Below are 22,684 nucleotides of genomic sequence, written 5' to 3' on the forward strand. Positions count from 1 at the left end.
GGACAGTTGTTCTGGACAATTAACCTTGTTTTACCCACACCAGCCTGATTACCGAAAGTCAAGAGATCTGGACACGCAGCCACGCAACTGTCTGACCCTGTCAGGCCCCTCCCCTCCCCATCCTGCCTGCCTCTCTCATAATCAGTTGCATCCTGCTGCCTCTTGGAGGAAGGAATGTGACACAGAATGAAGCGCTCCATACACAAACTCCAGGATGAGTTATTTCAGTTAGAGTGCACGTCGTTAAATTTGAATTTATCACCTCCCATTGCCCAAATGTTTGTTTGGCTTTGTTTTAAAATATAAATGAGGATAGTTTTGTAGGATATTTAAAAACCTGAGTTTTACAATATTCCCTTTAAAATAATGCTAACATCTATAAATCCAAATGCATTTTTACTGTACGTGTGATGTCCTCCTTTTCTGCTGCTGCTGCTCCAAACATTATCAAACAAAGCTCTGACAATAATGCTTTGATGAGTGGAGAGTAATTACTCGTGTGCTTTATTCAAATTGGATGTATGTTGACATTTTGAGTCTGTTCAGAGAAATAACCCACTTCAGATGAGCATTAATCTGATTAAGAGCACAATTTATTTGGGTTTCCGTGCTCAATAGAAACCCTTCCTGCGCTGCTCACGGCCTGCCAATAGACCAGAAGAGCCCAACCACTATGAATGGCCAACAGCTGTGTATATAGAGGGAGCACATTTCCCCTCGCGCTGAGGAAATAAAACACCCTGTTTCAGGTAAACACTGAGTCAGAGCTCACACAGCATACACATATGTGCAAGGACAGCATTTTAAATTTGCATGCATTATGTAATATTAAAAATGTGTTGCTTATGAGAATTGGTGAATGTCGCTATATTTGAATATATACAATAGGTTGTCATTATATTTACAGTCTGTATGTTTTATGTTTCTACTAATTTATCTAATTGAGCCCCTAAGTGGGTAATGCCATTTCAGTTTCTCTCAAAATGAGATGGTTTTAGGGGACAAACATTTGGTGCCAAGGCGCTTTGCTTGTGTGGAAACTTTTTAACACCGGTTGCAGTTCAAGCATGGAGCATGTCATAAATTATCTCCATACAATTTCCACTTGTAAAACATTTTTACTCACTGCATCGGCTTGTAGCCGTGTTTGCCTGGTGAAACATTATACTTTTGTGACAATATTTCAATATCTATCTCACTCTCTTATCCATTAAAAGAAGACTTCTAATTCCAGTCTAAAAAGAAATATTGCACTGTGAATTCAAAATTAATTTAAAAAAAAAGAATTTTATCACCACAGGTTTCAGGTCAAAAAAATGTAAAGCTGTAATACTGGCAGTAAAGATGTCTCCTCTAAACTGGCAGCCCCCAAACCTCAATTCATAAACCTGTCTTGAGATTATGTGTATGGTTGAGACACACAGTCTAACTACTTGGCCAGCTAAGCAATGGAAACAGTTCCTGCATGAGTATATTCTCACCGTTGATGGTGCATTTGAGAGAGCTAATGCACTAGCCTCGGTATGGTTAATACATTTCTATGAAACAACAATCAGAAACACATAGCCCCGCCATTCCTTATTTGGTTTGTCCCCTGGCGCATGCTAGCTTTCTCACAGCATTTCTTGGGAGTTTATCCATTATGCAAAGTAAAAATGCAAGAATATATTCAAAGCATAACAAACAGTTTGTGTTTGTGCTCCCTTTTTAAACTTGAAACCCTAAAATCTGCATCCAAGATTCCACAAAGGCTGCGTCAGTGCAACCATAGTGGTGCAATTTGGATAAATGGTGAAGATGAAAGCAGAATTACGTTTTTACATGCCTTCCAGACTGCTTGCACATTTTTCTAAAAGCACCAATGTCTGGGTGTGTAATTACACACCAAATGCTGTTTTTTTGGGGTTTTTTTTGGCTTTTTGTTTTTTTTAATGGAAGTATGTGTCGGCACACAAACATTAGTCCCGACTCAAAGTAGGCACAGGATACGCCCATGAAAGAGCTCTTGCTCAGGAGCTGCTGATGACAACAGCAGTATCAGAATAATCAACGACTTTGAATTAGTGATTCCTAGCTTAGTTGGTTTAATGAAACATGATATGCCTTATGAAATGTATTTCCCCTTGTCACAAGTTTAATATGTGTGATGTATTGAGCTAATATGAGCTCCCTTCCTCAAACTGTGTAGTAACTTAAAACACATAAAACCTTGGAAAAAGACATTTTTAAGAACTGTCTTGACTGTTTTTGTTCCTTTTATTCTTCTCCCTTGTCTACCTCCATTAAAGCTGATATAAGAGAACATCAAATAGTCATCTTTTAAGAGCCCATTAAAACCAAATAATCAAAATTATCATGTCAATTCAATTCTATCGTATTCCATAAATAAATTATTATTCCAAAAAATAGTTAATTATTACTTAAGTAAATGGGTTCAAATTGTATCTATGGTACCTTTAAGGGACACATTCACATACATTAGTTACATGAGGTTTTCTGTTTTATGCCATTATTTTTGCCACATTTCAGCAGGAAGTATAGACTTTACTCTATTGATTTCACAATGATCCAAAAAAAAAAAAAAGAAAAGAAAAAAAAATACAAATATTAAACCATTTGATTGTTTAAGGATTAACTGCCCAATATTAGATGAAAATATTTTTAAAAAATAACACTAAAATATATATTTTTTACACATTAATGAATCAGTGCGAAGCTGCTATTATATATATATATATATATATATATATAATGAATTATTCCAAGGGGACATTCTGCTGTATTTTGAGAAAGCAAATTATTACTTTGCTAGTAGTACTTTTACACTTTGTGTTTCACTCAAACACTAAGTAATGTTTTGAATGCAAGATTTTAGTTATAACAATGTTTTCTAACATATGATTATTTTTTTACTACGATTATGGATCGTCTAACTGCTGCATAAAACTGCTGGACTAAAAGTGTGAGACTACAGATTTTATAAGCACTGCTTTGTGTGGACATGTATTTTGGATTATCTATTTTCCCATTAATCATGTGTGACCCCTCGAATTTATCTTGTGACCTCTGGTCTTGGAGCAATTTTGGGGAGGTGTGTAAATAAATAAATCTAAAAACTTTGAGCATTTTGATTGTCCTGAGACCATTCTCTATTTGAGCATCATTATTTTAACAGTGTCCGTCTATGATAAACAGAAATGTGAAGCCATTTGACCCCTGCTAGGGAATGCTGGGAGTCATAATGGTTGGTTTGAAGGGGTTGGACATCCCTCCAATGTCAGAGAGACAGAGAAAAGACACGGGGTGTGGTTGGTTAAATGCGAGACACCCCCTTTGTACTGTTTCAACAACATGGGGGGACATCTGGCACTGGCAATACTGCCCAGTGTTGAGGTCTCCATCGGCTTTCTCAAGCAGTGAGCTGTGCAGCATTGAAGCACTGCCTGCACATTCTCATGCTAATACCCAAAAGGCAGGAGCAGATGTGAAACATTTGGTTCTGTTCTTGTTCACTTGTAAAGAAATAATGTGTCCCGTTATCATTATTTCACTTTTTTTGTTCTTCTATGTGTTATAAAAAGGAGTTCATGGCGGAGGCCATCTTCTTTGGTGGCCCCACTTAGGTTGCATGTCTCCCTCTCACTGGCAGAAAAAAGTGAGTGTCTTGGGGATTTGAGGAGTGATTTTGTCATCTGGGTAGATGCTGCCACAGTAATTTTAGAGGGAATGGTGCACTTAACATTTGCAAAATTGCTCCTGCAAGCATGACAGACGAAGTAGTGTGTGTTTAGCTTAATGTGTGTTTCAAACCTTCAAGAGTTTATTATTATGCATTATAATGTTTTGAGAATTTGACTGTATTTTACTAGTTATAGTGTATATGATCATTCTTTTAAAACTCAGAAAATGACCTTAAGGAGGTTAGGCTTAATTAAGCCTAACCTCCTTAAGGTCATTTTCTGAAATGCGCATATCTGCCTTTATTTAGGATTTTCGCGAATCTCTTTGTACTTTTTTCTACCGTGTATTTTAGTGTGTAGCATTCCCCCCCCGTCGGATAATTTTAACTTTAATTTGCACATGCAGATGCCATCTAATTTCGCAGAGTGGCTGTGCAACAGTGTCCCCGCCCCCACCTGGAATATCATTGGCTCCTATCTGCTTCTCTCTTGATATTATTGGCCAGAGAGGTGCCTCTCAAGAAACTTGACGTGCGAGACAAGTTTACAACTCTATACACGTGCTGCTGGTATGTCAGGGAGAGATGTGGTAGCATCCTTTACAGAGCAAGGATAGCGCAGACTTTATTACCTGTGTGTATGATTCGCTGTACGCTCACCTTTCAGGGGATACTGTGGCACAGTTATTGGGGCAAGTTCTTAACACCTGTTCACAGCAGGCATCCATCATTTGGCACTTTTGGAGGAGATTGAGGTGTTATCCACAGCTTACTGTGGATGTAGACACTTTAGTTCCTTCATGGCAAGAAGACTCAGTGATGTGCGCCTAGCATGGCTGTGGCTCCTGCACCGACCACCAAGGGACCGGTATGGCTTTTAGCCGCATCACTAAACTGGACCCCCCGTCCCGAGGCATCTTCAGGAAAGCGGTGGTCATGCTGTGCTCCCTCCTCGCCTCTTTTTTCCTCCTGCACCTCCTCACCGAAAGCTGCACCACCACCACCGGCAACTCACCGCCCAGAGGCTCCTCTAGTCGGACTGCTGGTCTTTTCGAGGACCTGAGTTCGCTGAGGACCAAGAGACTGGTATATGAATGGACTGGCGGATCGGAGTTGAACCGCTACGGGACTGCCGCGCGCACCTCACAGGTCCTCGCGGATGAGCGCGCGACGCAGGATTCGGAGCTGCCCGAAGAGGCTCTCGTGCTGCCACCTCCGGATTTAGTAGTTTCCAGGAGAGTGTCGCCCAGGTTCGCAGGTAAAGTCAGTCCGCTCGGGGAGGGGAGCAAGAAGCTACCTCAGGCTCTCATCATCGGGGTAAAGAAAGGAGGGACCCGGGCTCTGCTTGAGTTTCTTCGGGTTCATCCTGACATCAGAGCCGTGGGAGCCGAGCCGCACTTCTTCGACCGAAACTACCACAACGGGCTGGAGTGGTACAGGTGAATATTTAATAAAGTAATTTTTTTTTATAAAGAGAGAGAGAAAACACACACTCACACACACAATTTAAACACTTCAGTTAATATTACGCCTGAACATTCCCCAACTTTATTATCAGTCTCATTGAAATCTGTGCAATGTTTTCGGTCATTAAATTGCCACGATGATAGATTGTGTTTTTCCAGCATTTTATTTCCCCCCACAACCACATCACTGATAAAGGCTGTTCCTCATAACCCAGAAATCTTTATTTAACATCTCAGCTTTTATAGAGGTAGCCTAATTGCAGCTGGAATAAGCACTGAGGACAGTCTGTTGATTTATGAAAGCTACATTAGGCCTGTTTTCATTAGATGTTATCGGGCTGCTCATTTTGTTTCACATTTTGGGGTTGACTGCCTTTTAAGTTGCTTTGGTTCGAGCCATAGTGGAGTCAGAGTTTAAGGCTTCATTAGGCTGGGAAATAAGACAAGGGTAAATCAAAGTATTTAAAAAAATCAGAGTGTTGAGGAGTAATTTTCTCTTAGCGCTTAAAATCAATTTCTTTCACCTTTAATAATTTAGTAGTGAATACTTTAATGTATGTGGTAAGTTCAGCGAAGACCTTAAAGTTAATTATTTATCAAGGGGATTTAAAAAACAAAAAACTCAGACATGAGGCTTTATCCAAGATTGTCAGTCTCATGTGCTTTTATAAAAACCCAGAGAAAGTGAAAAACTCTTCATCAACAAAAACTGAAACAAAAACAATTTACTGAAGAAAAATTACAGCAGTGAAGGTTTTTGACTGCGTTTTTGTGGCATCAGGACAAAGTTTGTCCGTGTGTGTAATAAAAAATAAATAACTTTGAATGTTAAAAAAAAAACAAAGACAAAAAATAAACAAATAAAAACCCACAACTTCCTTGCCTTGCCGACGTTTTCTTTCTTTTTCTCGACACGCAGCATTACTTGAGTGTTAATTCTGATCACTTTAAATCTTGTCTGGCAAAAGTGGAAGTCTAAACACCGATCCCGCATAAACACACTACCCTCCTTCAATGTCTCAATTTCCCAGTGACGGAGTGCGATGCGTTTTTCTCACTCAAGTCAAATTTGTGATTGATTTCATCTGTCAGTGCGAGTGTGTGTGAGTGAGTGTTTTGTGTTCACATTTCCACAGGCCTGTGGGGAATAATGGCTCTTCCTCTCAGTGGTTCTCTGTGTAATGGGGCATTGCCGACATTGCGGCTCTGTTATTAAGAAGGATTAGGGCCATAATGAAAGGTTACCTGAGTGTCTCAGGAGGTATAATTCACCTTTTGATTGAGTTAGCACTACACGCAGCACCCTCTAAAAGCCTGGAGACAAAACTTTAACTCTCACCAACAACTCCCTCCAGACCCTTCTCCTTTTCACCCTCCCACCCTTCCTCCCCCAAACACTCTGGCTTTCTCCCATCTCCCACTCACACACCTCCCTCTTTGTGCCTCTCTGAGAGTGAACATTCTCTTTTTGCCATCACTCTTTCACACCCTTCTGTTTACCTATTCATCCATTGTGAGGTTTTATATCCATAAGGGTCCCATCTATCCCGAGGAGTTGCCAAGATTCTCTGGAATTTGGACCGTGCCTCCAAGGACAGACCTTAGTGCCGGTTCGCCTTAATGCTGCCCATTTAAAACAGAAAGACCCTTGAAATGAAAGAGGCATAAATAACTGTTACAACAGCATGGCCCACTCTACGGGAGTTCATCTTGTCAGCTCTCCTCTACAGTCTGAGAATCTTCCTGTTTTGTGGGTTTTTGGAAGCGTTTGATTGAGCTGAATCCATTTGAAGTTGCTGGCCCGAGGTCATCTGAAGGTGTTTTTGTGCACTTCGGAAGCACTTGTTGAAACAGGGGAATCGATTTGATTGCTAAAGTCTGCCATCCCCTCTTGAAAATCGGTGCAGCCTCTGTGCCTCGGAGCTACTGTCATTTTACTAATGGTTATAAGATTTCAACGCTGTGGGAATGTTTAAAACATGTCTGACATGCGATAGGCTGAAATCTTTGTGCCAGGACTACACTGCTTGGTGGACAAACCCCCCCCCCACACACACCCCAAAAACTGTTGGTGTTTGTAGAAAACAGGACTAGATTTGTGTGACTAATCACTGTGTCCAATTTCTTGAATTATGTGATTCTTTTCATTAGCAACAGTGAATACTTAAAACACTGGGGCTTCCATTTTAGAAGACTTTGTTTATTGTCAAGGACGCCATGTGTCTTCAGTGTGAATCCCTCGTCTCTGTCTCCTAAGGGAATGCGTGGAACGTATTTTAACACCTCTAAGCTCTTAATGTGACATGGCAACATCTCTGGCATCCTTTTCCAGCTTTCCCAGAATTATACTTGTCTGGCTTGTTCTTGGAATTTCCTTCAACTGCCCTAAAAAGTTGGTTCCGCACCAAAAGATATGATGCAAAAATCTGTCTACCAGGAAAGATAAAAGTTTTAGTATTGACACCACAGCTGTACGAGCATGAAACATGGGGGGGGGGGTTAAACTTGTAACTTCACCGCATTTCCAAAAAACTGAGTATTTTTGCAAAATTATGACTCACCATCTGCACTTGTTTAGATTCTGGTTGGGTGTTTTTGGGTGTTCCCAGCTAGCATATCCAACTTGTTGACCTTACCTCAGTTAAAATGAAATGGAATCGATTTTAATAATAGATTTAAAGCAAAAACATATTTTCTTTAGCTTTTTTAATAAATAAAATATCTGGTTTTTCATGCACCGCTCGTCCACAGGAGCATTTCAGATGTCTCAGCTGTGTCCTCGTGGTAGATTTGGGTCTTTTGTTGTACAAGAAACTAACACCCAGCCCAATTGCACAGCCAGTCAGTGTTACATTTCACTACACATTACTCTGAATAACCACACACAACCTATTAGGCTTTTGTTGTGGAAATGGACACTCAGAGTGAACAAGGAGGTCAAGCACAAGTACTCTGAAGTAAAGCAGAGGTCCGCGCTACAGAGTAGTCACTATTATGTTTTTGCCCTACTTAGGTTACTGAACACCCAAGCTTTCACCTGTCTAGACCCCGCCATTGCAGTTTTTTGTTTGATGTCCACAGACCGGTTGGATTAGGCTTCACCTGATCCCTTAATGGGTTAATTACCCTTCCTACAAACATGTGTGACCACAAGGGCATGGGTAAACACAAGGGCAATGTGCCGCCAGCTCTGCTGCACATATATTCATATTACAAAGGTATTCAGTGGAGAAATGCAGGATTTCGTCTTTAAAGCACTAACACGGACACACAGGGCCAAAAACTGGCAGCTTATGTATCAGCAAATTTTTAAAGTCTCCGTCTATGATTTTTCTCATACGTGTAATACTTAAAGCCACGAGAAAGCAAATGAAAACATTATGCTCGGATTTTAAAAAAAAAAAAAGCAAAGCTAAAAAGAAACACATTAAATTAGGGGGTTTCCCTGTTCATAAAACTGGCCATATTTGAAAGGAAGTTCTGTAATGGCTATAAAACAGGTTTTAATCATAAAAGCAGTGACCCAGCGGGGACTTCTGTTAGAAACGAGCCGTGTTTTGTAGCCTGATATGTGTTTCTTTGCCGTACGGCGGTCACAGTAGAGACGGGATTGAACATGGAACAAGTAAAATATTCTCGTTCTGTTTTGAATACACTTAAAGGTCCAGATGTAAATGTGTGTCGTGATAACAAGCGTCCTTTCTACATTTTAATCCCCTGAATGCAATGGACTTTATTAGTTTTTTTAATTGATTACAATTTTCTGTATTAGGTTACTCATCTTGAAACTCCATTTGTTAAAATAAAATTTAAAAAGTGAAGTCTGATGGTAAAAAGCTGGTAAATTCCCAGGAATTGAAATGAGGCCAACTTCCAACTTTGTTCTTTCCAGTGTGTTTACAATGGGTTTCAGTGAGTTGTGTGGCAGAGTTTAAACTACAGTCCTGTTTGCTGCTGCCTGATATTCCCCCTTTCCCTCTGAGAGTGAAGCAGCTTGGGGGAACTAGTGGAAAGAATGACACGGCTCAAAAAGGGAGAGGTTAGCTGTTAATAATCAAAAAAACTGCCTGTCAGCATCTTTAGCCTGTCACAAATTCATACAATTTAGCAAGTATAAAAAATGGAAATTGGATGAAAAAAAAACACCCATAAAACTTGCAAACATTTTGTTTTGTGCCTGGATCAGCTGGAAGATGAGGAAAAACACGTGTGAGAGCGTGTATACATTTATATTTATGTGCAACTTTAAATACTTTTAAGTGTATCCCGGTCAGGAATGACATGTTCGTCCGAGTCGTAAATAGATCTGCTCACTTGAAAATAATTCGGTTCATGCCACCCACTAGCTTTGCACCTCTGTGTATACCGATTCTACTTCACTTGCCTATCTGGAATTTTGCAATATGATCGGATTTGAAATGTCCTAGACCGTTTGTCTGGCCTTATTAGTCTCTGTGTGCGACATTTAAAAATATATCAATATGGTCTCTTTATAGATGCTTTGAAAGGAGCAATTTGTTGTATGTATTCTCCAAGGCACTGTGAAGATTTTAAAAACAGATTTCAACCATTTCCTCAAATGGAATTCCTGTTTGATTTATCTTGTTTTGACGCCACATTGGAAAATACTAAGCAGTTATAAGTTACCTTGTTAAAGGGCTGTGGAAATTACTGATTTTCTGATGTGGTTAGACATTTTTCGTCATAATTAGACATAATTAGACGTAAGAGTGGAACTTAGTTTGGTAGGGAACGTTTTTTTCCTGCCCAACATAGAAAAATTATACATAAAACTGCTTTACAGTTGGTTTAGCTTGTGAGTTTAAATTTAAATATTTTATTTTATATTATTTTTATTATTTTATATTATATTTTAAGGACTGAATGATTGCAATTTCAGCATAAATCTTCACAAAAGCGTGTTTTGAGGGTTTGTTTTTCCTAGAGCAGAAGTACATTTGCAACATAAAGGCAGGTTTGCCGGAGGCAGGTGGAGTGGAGGGGACGCACAGAGGTGGAGGGGTCATGGCTGAGGTTGTAGAGGGCACACACTCCCACATAGTGGACGTAACATGATCACCAGAGACCTGAGTATGAGCTCTGAGCTGCCTTTGGATTGTGAAAGTGATTATCGTGTGGTATAATTGTAAAACTGGGACGGTCACCTCCTCCCGAAGGCATGCAGCGCACATTGACAGTCCCCCCCTCATCCCCCTCTCGCCAACTTCTTGACCTCCGCCACCCCCTCTAACATCTTTGCTTGGCCTTAGCAGCTGACCCTATGGGGCCCCGTGAAGGGGAGGTAGATAGAAGCAAGGGAAATATCCAAAGTAGTGCCTGTCAGCAGCTGCCCTGTGGCATCCTGGGAATCTGCCCTCCAATGGGTGGGTGAGGACAGGCAGCAGGTGCAGGGTGCTCAGCAGACACCACCTGGAGCTCCACTAGGCACTCGCACCTGATGTATTCACCTGACGCACCTAAAATAAGTTGCGTTTGCTGTCTTCTTGAAAGCTAGCAAAGATGAAGGAAGCTTGGAAGTTTCTTTGTTTTAAATATTTCAGGTGTCACAGACCTCTTAGAGCTTTAATGAGCATGTGCGGAAAGGGAGGGTGATTGATCGCAGTCAGGAAGGTCAGCCTCAGAATGTGCCACCCTCAGAGTTCATAAAGCCAACAGATGGTAATGTAACACTGGAGTCAGATTACATTGTTTCTAGGATTCTGTTGTTTATTCACATTTGGGTTTATGTGTACACAAGTCAGCAACCTGTTTGACCCTGTTGTATCTCAGGCCTGTTCAGCTTAGCAGCTGTTGGCCTTTTTACGAGGTATTCAACCGTACATTAGACAATTATTCTGGGATTCAGATTTCAAAAGGAATACTTGTGTCGTTTTTTTTTTTTATCGTGCTTGACTGTACTAATATACGTTGCACTGTAAACCTGTGAAGCTCTGTAATCACTTCTATCGCTGTATTGTACAGTTGAGATGGTTGACCTTTTCAAAGCATTTTGTTTTAACTCTGAAGGCCGCTGTTCTATTTTCAGCTAATATACCTGAAGCCCTTTGCCGGTTTAATGCTTTAACAGCAATGCCCATGAATGTCAGTGATGTTTATTTTCCTTCAACTCCATGGAAACCTGCCAGGTAATGTTTTCTAACATCGCAGCAGTTTTGCCTCCAGGCACTCTGCTGAGCAGTATGACTGAAAGGATGGGGAAAAAAGTAATGTTTGCAATTTTCTTTCTGTACTACATTTGTGTTTTTTTCTTTTTCCTTCTTCGTGGCACTTCAAGGTTGATGGAAGTTAAGAGTTATCCTTCCTTGAACAAAGAAAGACTGTAACCCTATCATTTGGCGCTGAAGAGTCAAGGGGTTTTAGACTAGACCGTCAGCTCTCTTCATAGAAGCGAGGTAAACAAACCACAAAACAACCTCCAGAATTCATGCATATTAAGATTTTTAGAGGATTTGCCAGAGTGCTTTAGGATTTTAGAAACGTGCAGCCAAAACCGTGTTATTTGGGCACAGAAGGGCTTGGGAAATGATGCATGGATTGAGCATGTACGTGTTACAGCCCTCAGTAGTGCGGATTGGCAGGGTAAACCAACGCCTCTGTGATGGATCTCTCTTTCCCATCTCGCAGGCTACAGATTTATCACAGGACAGGGAGCCTTCTATATTGTCCGCTAGAGAGAACAAGACAGACAGACAGAAAGAGAGGGGGAACCACCGCTATGGAAAGCCTGGGAACCAATAAAAAGAAGGAAGCCCTCTCCTCCTGGGTCCTCCATTTTACGTTCCAACTGTAGCGTTTTTTCTGCCATTTTCTGGCAAAAATCTCAGACTGGTATTTGAAGTCCATGTAAATTAAAAGAAATCCCTACAAATTCTAAGTGTTTATAGTGCTTGCATTCAAGGACGTTGGATGTTCATCTTTCCACCCTTTTGCTTGTGTTCGCTTAGCAGGAAAGCCTTTTTGTCTTTTCAAGTGTCTTATTTTAAGCTTGCTGGCTCACTTGGAATCGTTTCCCTTTCTGCCTCTGTGCTTAAAGGCATGGACTTTGTCACACTTGCCATGTGTGCTATCTGCAGCTGCTTGTGTGGTGATAGGATGGCACCAAACAACCTTTTCCCCCTCTCCATCGGGGGCTTGGCCAGTGCCAGTCGCTTTGGCAGAGTTTGCCTTGCAGACATGCAGGGGCAATGCCAGACGGCACCTCCGGCACAACTTTAGTTTGACTGCCCAACCTCTGCCTCCATGCAGAACATTGAATTACACTGTCAGTATACTTAATGCGCACATGTGTGCTTGTCTGGGTGTTTGAGCCGTCTAAAATGAGGGATTGGCATTTTTTTGGCATAGCCAGTTAAGAGGCCAACACATCATTTACTTCAGATGTTATTTTCAGGCTTTCAGCACTTCTGTATCCAGTGTATTTGGTATATTCCTGCTAGATATTGAACAAAGAGGTGTATGGTAGTGATGAGTGAAATAAAACATGCAGAAGATTAGGGTTTGGCAGTACTATAGACCAGGACCAGAAATCCTGCACAATTTTTAAAATAGCTAATAATGGAGGTGCTGAATGGAGAGAGAATGACAGCCTGGCATATAATCTGACTTGAGAGCTACTTTATTCAGACAGAAGCACCGCAGATCCATTGCATGTGCGATTTTGAGAAATCTACCTGGTTTCTCAAGGAGGAATCCAGCTGTTCAAACAAACGCTTTACGTGAAGTCTTTTGTATTTCAATTTTAAAAGGTTGCATGTCACAGAAGAGCCATTCATTATATAATGCAGCGGGATTTGTCTTTACAAATCATCGAATAAAATGTATCAAAAATGTTCTATGACCTCATACAGAGCCTTAGCTTCAACTCTCAAGTCAAACAAGAGTCATTATAATCACAGGTATACCGTTTTTAAATTTGCTCATTTAGAGAAAAGATGGCACACAGGCTTTTGCTAACTATCGGCCCGATGTCTGGCAGCTTGATTAAGGAGAGGAATGTGTTAGAAAATGAGTTTGCCAGCCAAGACCCGTTTATTGATAGATGGAGTGCAACAGCACAACCTGCGTCTTTTTACATAAAGATGGAAGAGGGTGATAAAGGGTCTGTGTAGCGCAGAGCCCGTGATTGATGTGCCCACAGGGGAGTGCAGAGAAGCCACACAGTAATTCAATTAATCTTAACCTGAACACTAGTAATTGCTACTGTAACTAGGTCTGACTGTACATTAGACAGGAGGAAGATTGCTGTCAAAGAAACATGTTTAGCTAATAGAAGTAGGAAGGAACATTCCCATTGCTTTAAAAAAAAAAAAAAAAAAGAGCTTTTTAAAAAAAATGGAGTGGAGTTTAATAAACTCAGCCGTCTGCTCCTTGCTATCTAAAATATAACGGGACGCCGGAGTATATTCTCGAGCATCTCACACTTCTGATAATCAGTTGTCTGCTTGACGTTTATTCAGCTGTGTAAAAACTATAACTTTAATCTCAGCCAAACCGATTCACTCAGGAACAAATAAAGTACTAAAAAAAAAGCCAAATAATAACATTTTGAAGTTATCTAAGTGACTTATATATGTTTAACCTGAGTAGCAAAAGACGGCAGTGGGTTTGAAAACGATTTGCCGGGAGTCCGGTGTTCTCACCGGCTCTAGTGAGCCTTAAACCCCGGCTAACTATCGAGCTGGTGGGTAATAAGACGTCTCCGAAAACGTCGGAGCGCTTTTGAAAATATGTGGTGTCTTGATAAACTGAGCAGATATTTGAGGTTTACACAGCTACATTCTCACCTGAAAATATGTTAAACGTTTATTTTGTGACCCAGAAAGAATAATAAGAGTAATATTAAAACTAACTAGCTGCCGCCATTGTTGGAAACTGAGCTGCGCTGCGCTATGAATTCTGGGACAAAGCTTCTTCTTCTTCGGGGTTTAACGGCAGCTGGCATCCTTGTACATGCAGTGCTGCCATCTCCTGTTTCAGTCCGTTATTACACTCTTAAATCCTACAACTTATTCCTGCGTCTTTTGTGATCTAACAAAGCTTCAAACGACGCGTCGACTATTAAATTAGTCGTCGACGAATAGTCGACGTAATCGTGACTAGTCGACTAATCGTGGCAGCCCTAGTTGTGGACAATAAGAGATGAAACGTGGCAGGGAAAATGAGGATTCAAATTCTAGTAGAAGCTTTACATTACATCAGTTACATATAAAGAAAATGTCCTTTTGAGAAGCTGTCAATTCAGTTTCAATTCAACTCAGTTTTATTTATACGGAAATGCAAATCACTGTTGTATTTCTGCTGTTGTGAGATAAAGTACAGCATTTGTCACCTCAAGCTGCTTTATATTGTAAGGTAAGTAACCTATAATAATAAACCCCAACAATTAAATGACCCCCTATGAGCAAGCACTTGGTGACAGTGGGAAAGAACAACTCCCTTTCAACAGGAAGAAACCTCCAGCAGAACCAGGCTCAGGGAGGGGCAGCCATCTGCCGCCCTGTTGGGACTGATGGGAGGAAGACAGGGCAAAAGACACTGTAAAAGACATCCAGAGATTAATCATCACACATTTAAACTTCTGCTCCACATCGAAATTAGGCAGTTGAGGTGCTTCTGTAATATTGTGAAGTTCCTTGAGGACATCAGTGTTTTAAGTTCTGGCTATTTCAATTAAAAGCATTTTTTTTTCTCCTAATGTCTTATATCCATTAAATACATGTATTGAGATTTAATGAAGTGACTTTTCCACAGAGCCAGGTTACCTGCGTCTTCCTGTTTTGGCTAACACACAACTTAACAGACGAGCGTGACAGCCGTATTGATTTTCTCTGCTGAAACACCGACAAACCACAGCAGAAGGCCCCATTTTCAAATCCTCGGCTTCATGTTGTGCCTTTCTGCTCGTCATCAGATAAACAAAAAGTGTAGTGTTTTATATTCTTTTGTGATCAAATCAGTGTATTGTTTTTCTTTTCTCTTGTGACTACCCCCTATTGAGCTCTACACCAAAGGTTTTTGGATTGTCAGAAATCTTTTGAGATGCACCCTGAGATATTGACCCTATTATTTCCTGTAGGAGCAGAGCAGTACTTTGAAGGTGTTGATCCATAAAGACAGAAAGACAAGACTTCTTTATGGGCTGGTTTTATGCATTCTCTGGAAACTGGATAGCTCGCGAACAGCAAGATAAATCAAGTTAACAGTAAAATCTATTTTTCTTACCCTCCTATGTCCCATTCCTTTGCCAGACCTATTTCTTTTGTTCAGTACGCCTCTGAAGAGCATTAGTCCTCGTCACTTAATTCGAAGCGAGGGGGTCACCGAGCTCCAGATACAATGCTAAGCATTTGTAAAAACTGACCGTGTTAAATCAATAGCTTATGTTTCATTTCTGCGTTATTGCAGTCATTTTTATTTACGCAGCTGGCTAGAGCTGGGTCAACCACGGTCAGTTTGGACTAAGGGTGTAACAACATTGTAGAGCCTGTGGGACTTGTCATGAGCCGAAGTCATTTTAACCGTCAAACATGTGGTTGGGCTGGGGCTCATTATATCATTATGTTGTCAGGGTGATTGTTTATCCTGACATCTTCGTCTCACATAGACACATCTTCCCATACAGTCGTATCATCAATAGGCGGAGCAAGCCACCAACATAGACAGATGTACAAGATATACCATGCAGTGTCTTCTCTAATAAGATGGTAGCTGTTCTTTATCCACTGCAGTTCGTACTGCTGCTCCTCAAACAGGCTACCATCAATTATTAATCCAGCCAATTAGCAAGTCTGCATTATTCACCAGGAACCTGTGATCACATCCATTAACTTCACTGTCTCCCCTATTGTGGCTCTCCCAAATGGCAGTCACACATTCCACAGTTCCTCCTACCCAGCTGACGTACTGTAGTGTATTTGTATTTATGCTGTATTACTTTCTTCACCTCTTCTTATTACACGTCACACTCTGCACATACTCAGTAATCCCAAAGTAGTGTAACTTTTGTTTTGTTGGGCCAATCAAATAAAGAAACACCCTTTTAATGCTTCCTTTTAAGGCGTTCTAAGCCTTGGTAAAGACTTATTTGTAGTGGTATTACTGTGTTAAATTCACAAATAAAAAAGGAAAGATATTGGAAATGTAGGATGAATAAACATATTACAATTCATTAAAGTGTTATTACAATATACACGTAACTGATAAAAATTTAAAGACAATCGATATGTCTGACTAAACTGTGTGCATCATTAGCACAGAATGTAAAGTTAACATGATGTTTTTTTTGCACAGACTTTCAACTGTTCACACAAGAGGATCAGTTCAGAATATCTTTGCTTTCTCACATGTAGCATGCAGCAGGGGTTCACTTCAGAGGCATTCGCACTACAGGAAATACTCTGGGTATTTAGGCAAGGGAGCTGCCTGGGTAGAATGTGCATGAATGTAGCATGCACGATGCACACACACTAGTAGCAAATGCCTGCGCTACTCTCACATCAGCACAGTCCAACATTACATGGACGTTTTACCAATGTCCCATACTGACTGCAAGTGAAAACAGTTCTACTGTGTGGTAAAGTATAGTATAGTATATAGTAGTGCATCAAGTAAGTAAGTGAGCCTTACTTTAATTATGTATAAGTAAAACCTTTAAAAAAAAATGTAGGTCTCTTTTATTCTTATAGATAGATAATATAATCTTGAGTTTATAGATTATTCATTAATGATGATAATAATAATAATAATAATAATAATAATAAGACTCCTAAGAGCTAGTAGTGTGACAATCACTATCTTTGCTGTTATGGAATTCTACCATAGATTTCCCATAATGCATAGTGCAATGTCCCTGTCATGTAAAAAGCAGAGTTGGTGACAGCTGGACCTTTAATGAGAATAAAGCAAAAGTATGCAAAGCTCACCAATTAATTTTTGCTGATTAAAACAAGACGAATAAAGTAAATCAGGGGCAAAAATTAATACCCGCTGTCACAAAAAGAAAACAAAAACACATAACTCCTATCCAACTCCATTTGTATTTTCGTCTGAAAAGGAAGTCATGCATTTTCATGTCCGTCCGCTATTTCCCTGAGCTCTATAAACAAAGAGGCAACACTGCTTGTCACTGGGATTTATGGACCCTCAAATCGCAGAACAAAATCACTTCCCGTTTTTCCTGTGTTTACCGGACACACAAGCAGGCGGCTGCACATTTGATAAAAAAGTGATTTATTTTCATTTTGCTTATCTGCTTAATTGATGTCCCCCAGGCCTCCCTGACAGTCATAATTTCATTATACAAACAATTTAGAGAAGTTTGATTAACACAAATGAGAGTTCAGGGGCACTGCCGGTTTCCATGTTACCCTACACATGCTTTTCTTCACACTGACTCCGTCTGGCTCGGCCCGCATACTTGAGTTATAAATAACAACTCCTTATCACAATAAACAGGAGGAACAAAATAAATCTGCACTCACGATGAAATGTCGCTGTGCCACTTTAAATCCTCTTGCTGGAGCCACACGTTTATATGGTGAGAATGTGTGTCGCCATGCTGTAATTTTACATATGTTTCGCACCCAGCTGAGATTTAGTTCACTCAAAGGAGCCCATATGTGGCTGCTTCAAAATCTTCAACAAGCTTCTCATTGAGACACAACTGCATTGATTTTCTTGTTCGGGATTCACCACAGCTATTGATTTAGGGCTCTTCTGAGACAACAGCGTGATTAGGCCTATATTGTGAAGGGTTCGCCCCACTATTGCCTCATTGATACCCCTGTGCTTTTTTTTTTTTTTTTTTAGACCCACCAAGTGTTACACACGCACTAATGGAGAGACCTAAACACACGTACACTGCGCATATATATGCACAGACTCAGCGGCTGTCGTGGGCAGGTCTGTTTCTGACATCCCATTTATTACATCATATTATTTTCCACTCAGCCCAGCAGCAGTGGATATTCTTTTTCACCACCCTGTTTTTGCTCATATGGGTTTTTTTTTTTCTCCCCCTCCTCTTTCTTGTATCCAACTAGCTTTAAAACAGGGTCGGCTCTGGCAAGGCGTAAATCCAGCTAAAGGGTTTTCCCCCTCGCCCATAAAGCTTTTACTTCAGGCAGTCGAATGATTCTAGCTCTCCCCAATGAACTCCTGAATGCACATTGTAGCAAAAGTGGGTTTTTGGAAGAGATTTTTTGAGTCTCTAGGTGAATGTGTAAAACATGCACTTGCAGACGGTTGCTTTAAATGTAATAGGTTCGCATTCAAGACACACATGAGCAGATAAACTTAAAATTTACACTTTAACAAATATGGTTAAATACTGCGAGCTACAATCTAAAACTGCTATATTTCTGCCGAGCATGAAGTCTCATGGAAATGCTAATTTCTGTTTTGTTTTAAATCGTTACTTTAAAGATGCTGTGATGGTTAAGTTGTTTTGAATGTGTGATGTGGTTTAAGCCTTTGTGTTCCTGAAAACTTGAATTTATGTTTAGCAAGGATTGCGCCACCATGTCTGTGACTTTTATACCAATTAATCTCATCTGCCAGTGTTATTCAGTTGTTAAACTACAACAATAGCAGCATTCCTGCCTCGGTACAATGCAGAGAATAATGGAATTGCTACTAAGCTGATTTAAAAGTTTAGTTTAAGAAAGACAAGAAAATGATTTTGTGGTACGTGGCAAGAAATATAGCCAAATGTGTTTGTGGTGATTATAGTAAGAACACTAAAATAACAGCATAATTGCAACTAAACAACTGACAGTATTAAAGCTTGTATTCCTTGCATCACCCTAATGTAACATTTTTTTTTATTGCAAAGAACTCCTGCTGTAATTTATAGCAGGTCCACTGTAAAATAGCAGTTTAATGCTAGCTGTCAATAATCTTATAGTGGATTTGATGCAGTGTTTAGATACAGTTACACAGGTTTTTTTTTTTTAAAGGAAGCATTCACTGTCATTAAGTCTTTTATTGAAGTCCTGTTGTTTGCACCACATTTTATTTATGCCACAATTTATTCTATGGGTACACAACTGAACTACAGGCCTGTAATGTAAATGCAAATGTGATTGAAAGGGGTTCATGATAACTCCCATTTCAACTGTCATGAATATGAATTGCATTAATGTGCATTTAGTTTTGGTTTGCTTCTTTTTGTATGTGAATGTGGACTCTTGAACGATCGTACACGCCCAGCCCCTCCTCGTTATTGTCTTACACCCAATTTATTTATTTTCTTATTGCGCTGCGGACAGGCTATATTTATTCGTGGCGCAGCCTCTATCTGCATGTGAGGCGCATCAGTCATTCAAGGCTGGAAGAGTTTGACTCAATAACAGTGCAAATATCCAGCCATTATCTCTCTGCGGAGTACTCCCTCAATGTTAATGTGTTTTTAGGACGATTACATCAATGTGAAATATTGAAAAATAACCCGATTGATAACATGAATCATCAAGCCTGTGTCTCCGCCCCCTTAAACACCTCATTTAGCATCTCCATGGCAACATGCCGGTAATTGCCTACATGGGCATTGCAACATCCCTCATGGAGTTAACTGTTAATCTATAGCTGCTCAAGTGTATGAGCCTCAGGCTTCCAGGTCAGCTTCAAGACTCATGTATTTAAACAGGAGATATGCAGTGCTTAACAAATGTATTAGACCACTACCCAATGCAAGGTTTATGTCACAACTGCCCTAATTTAAAAAGTATTGATAATTGGCAAATCATTTTATTTTTAATGCTAAAACAGAATTAAAAACAGAAAAAAACAACAGTAAAGCACATTATTATTTTTTAAATGATGATGCCAAATTACAGTTACTTACAGATGTGTATTAAAAGAATTCAGTTGTTATGATTGATTCATTTCTGACTTCTCAGAGAAGTACAGTGTGTCACTTCAAGCTCAGTTCAATTTTATTTATACAGCACCAAATCACAACAATCATCTGAAGGCGCTTTATATTATATTAAAGAAAGTGTACTTTATTGATCCCTGTGGGGAAATTCCTCTCTGCATTTAACCCATTCACTCAGTGAAGCAGTGGGCAGCCATTGGGCGCCCGGGGAGCAGTGTGTAGGGACGGTATCTTGCTCAGGGGTACCTCAGGGTAGCTGTTCAGGGGAATTGAACCCCCGACCTTCCGATCATGGGGCCACCACTCTACCTATTGAGCTATCCCTGCAATAATGCACACAGAGAAAAAAAACCCCAACAATCATATGACCCCCTAGGAGCAAGTTTGGTGACAGTGGGAAGGAAAAACTCCCTTTTAATAGGCAGAAACTTTAAGGAGAACTCTGCTCACGGAGGGGCGGCCATCTTCCGCAACCGGTTGGGGTGAGAGAAGGAAGACAGGGCAAATTAAATGCTGTGGAAGAGAACCAGAGATTAACAACAAGTAGTGATTAAATGCAGAGAGGTCCATTAAGACATAGTGAGTGAGAAAGGTGACTGAAGAAGAAATACTCAATGCATCATGGGAATCTCCCAGCAGCCTATGCCTATTACAGCATAACTAAGGGAGGATTCAGGGTCATTAAGGTCATTAAGATAAATTGGGGCCTGATTATTCAAGACCTTGTATGTGAAGAGCAGGATTTTGAATTTAATTCAGACGTAGCTATAAAAACATGAATTAATTTTTTGCCAACATTGCTTTTAGTCTTTAACAAGTTTTAAATGTTTTATAAAATATTTGTGTTTTTATGACAGGTGGTCTAATCTAATAAATTTGTCAAGCACTATATTCTGGGTTCACTCTTCATCCCTGCCACTATAATTGCACTTATTTACTTAAAGATTTGACCAAACCACTTAAACTGTATGGGGAGTCTCTTAGCAGTGCAATATCCCTGATGCTAGATAATATAATCTAGACTTCAAACATTTTTATTATTATTTAATAATAATAATAAAAATAAAAAAATCATCGTCAACATCATTATTAATTCAGTTAACCTAATATTCAAGTGACTACTAAAGTAATAGGTCATTTTAATGAACTAGTTCACAGACCAATTCGCCACATTAGCAGGATCATTCTCAGAAAGAAATACCAAGTGTGGCATTGCTTTGTAAAGTACCTTTGGTATCTTGTTTTCATGAATTTCAAAAAATATGTCTAGACAAAACGCAATGCGGAGTGTAACCTTGTGCAAATGCAGTCACTGAAGTGTGCCAACCCTAAATATTCGTCAATGAAACACCTGCTTCTTGGAGTGGCTGTAGCTTAGGAGGTAGAGCAGGTCAGCTGCTTATTGGAAGGTTGGCGGTTTGATCCCTGGCTCCCCCAGTTTGCATGTCAAACATCCTTAGGCAAGATACTAACCCCGACTGTTATCTATGCTTTCAGGAAGCACTGAAAGCATAGATAACAGTGCTTGTGTGAATGGATGTGTATGGCTGAATGCGGAGTGTTGTATAGAGCGCTTTGAATATTCCAGGAGTGTAGAAAAGCACTATATAAGAATCTGTACATTTACCGTTATACCATTCCAAGAGTAACCAGTAGCTGGGACAGAAATATGTGTTCAGAAATTTTCAGAGCCCTAAAAATTTGCTTATTTTTCTCCAAATTTTTCCCCCTGTCTATATATAAAAGCAAATTTGAATTATGCCCCCCCAACTCCCCATTTCTGATCGTCAGTGGTGTCAGGGGAGTTCAAAGTTTAACGACAGAGTCTCTAGCAAAAGTAACTGTTTTGCATTTGTATTCCTTCGCATTGTTGCATAGACTTTGTTTGTAACTGCTCTGGGAAAACAATTTGCTTCACTGAGAGATCACATTATCCTGCACCAGCAGTTCATTGGTTCGTCTGCACACCTATATTAAATATGGAGGGGATCAAAACAAACTCTCTCATTAGGCCTCTTGGCAATAAAATATTCACCTTTTACTTTCTGGTATGAAAAATGCATAAGTAAAAGACTTTTTTGGAAATAGGGAAATAAAACAGGGAAAAAATTAAATATAGACCTCTTACTTAATTTTAAAAAAGGTACATCATTCAGGTTGCTTTGTGTCACTTTTGTCTCTTTACTCAAAATCACTTTCAACCGATTGGCCTTGTTAGCAGTGAGAAAAAAGAAACCTCTACTACAGTATAGGCATTGTTCTAACCCCGACAACGAGGTTCTGCCCTGTAATTACATTCTATTTCTAAAACCATCCGTCTTTGCTCACAGAGAGCTGACAGGCTAAAACATTAGCACGTTGTCGGCGTCTCCTCAGTTCTCTGTTACACTTCATATTATCTTGTACCCTCAACTCAGCTTCCCAGATGGAGTTACCTCTCGGCAGTCTGGGGAAAAAAAAAAAGGAGGTGTTTTCATGTTACACAGTCAGTTTAACTCAGCCACATTGGAGCCTCCCGGTTTCTCACTGGGGGTCTGTGGAATTCTGGGTCACAGCCCAGCCTCAGGCAACCACTGGCTCCACTTTAGCCATTCTGTGTCGTTTTAGCTCCTGTGACATTCCACAATGGGTCATTTTTCACCT

General features: G+C 40.0%; 1 protein-coding gene across 1 annotated transcript in view; it reads left to right on the top strand.

Annotated features, from left to right (window-relative positions):
• Positions 1–4,230: 4,230 nt before the first annotated feature.
• Positions 4,231–22,684, top strand: part of LOC120738099 (heparan sulfate glucosamine 3-O-sulfotransferase 3A1-like) — a 34,602-nt gene continuing 16,148 nt past the window's right edge. Inside the window, exon 1 of the mRNA XM_040039159.1 lies at positions 4,231–5,118. Within this exon, the coding sequence (XP_039895093.1) occupies positions 4,550–5,118 (569 nt within the window). The 5' untranslated portion in view covers positions 4,231–4,549. The remainder of the gene's footprint in view (positions 5,119–22,684) is intronic.

Source organism: Simochromis diagramma, unplaced genomic scaffold (assembly GCF_900408965.1).
Source record: "Simochromis diagramma unplaced genomic scaffold, fSimDia1.1 OVJJ01000402.1, whole genome shotgun sequence".
NCBI classification, from domain to species: Eukaryota; Metazoa; Chordata; class Actinopteri; order Cichliformes; family Cichlidae; genus Simochromis; species Simochromis diagramma.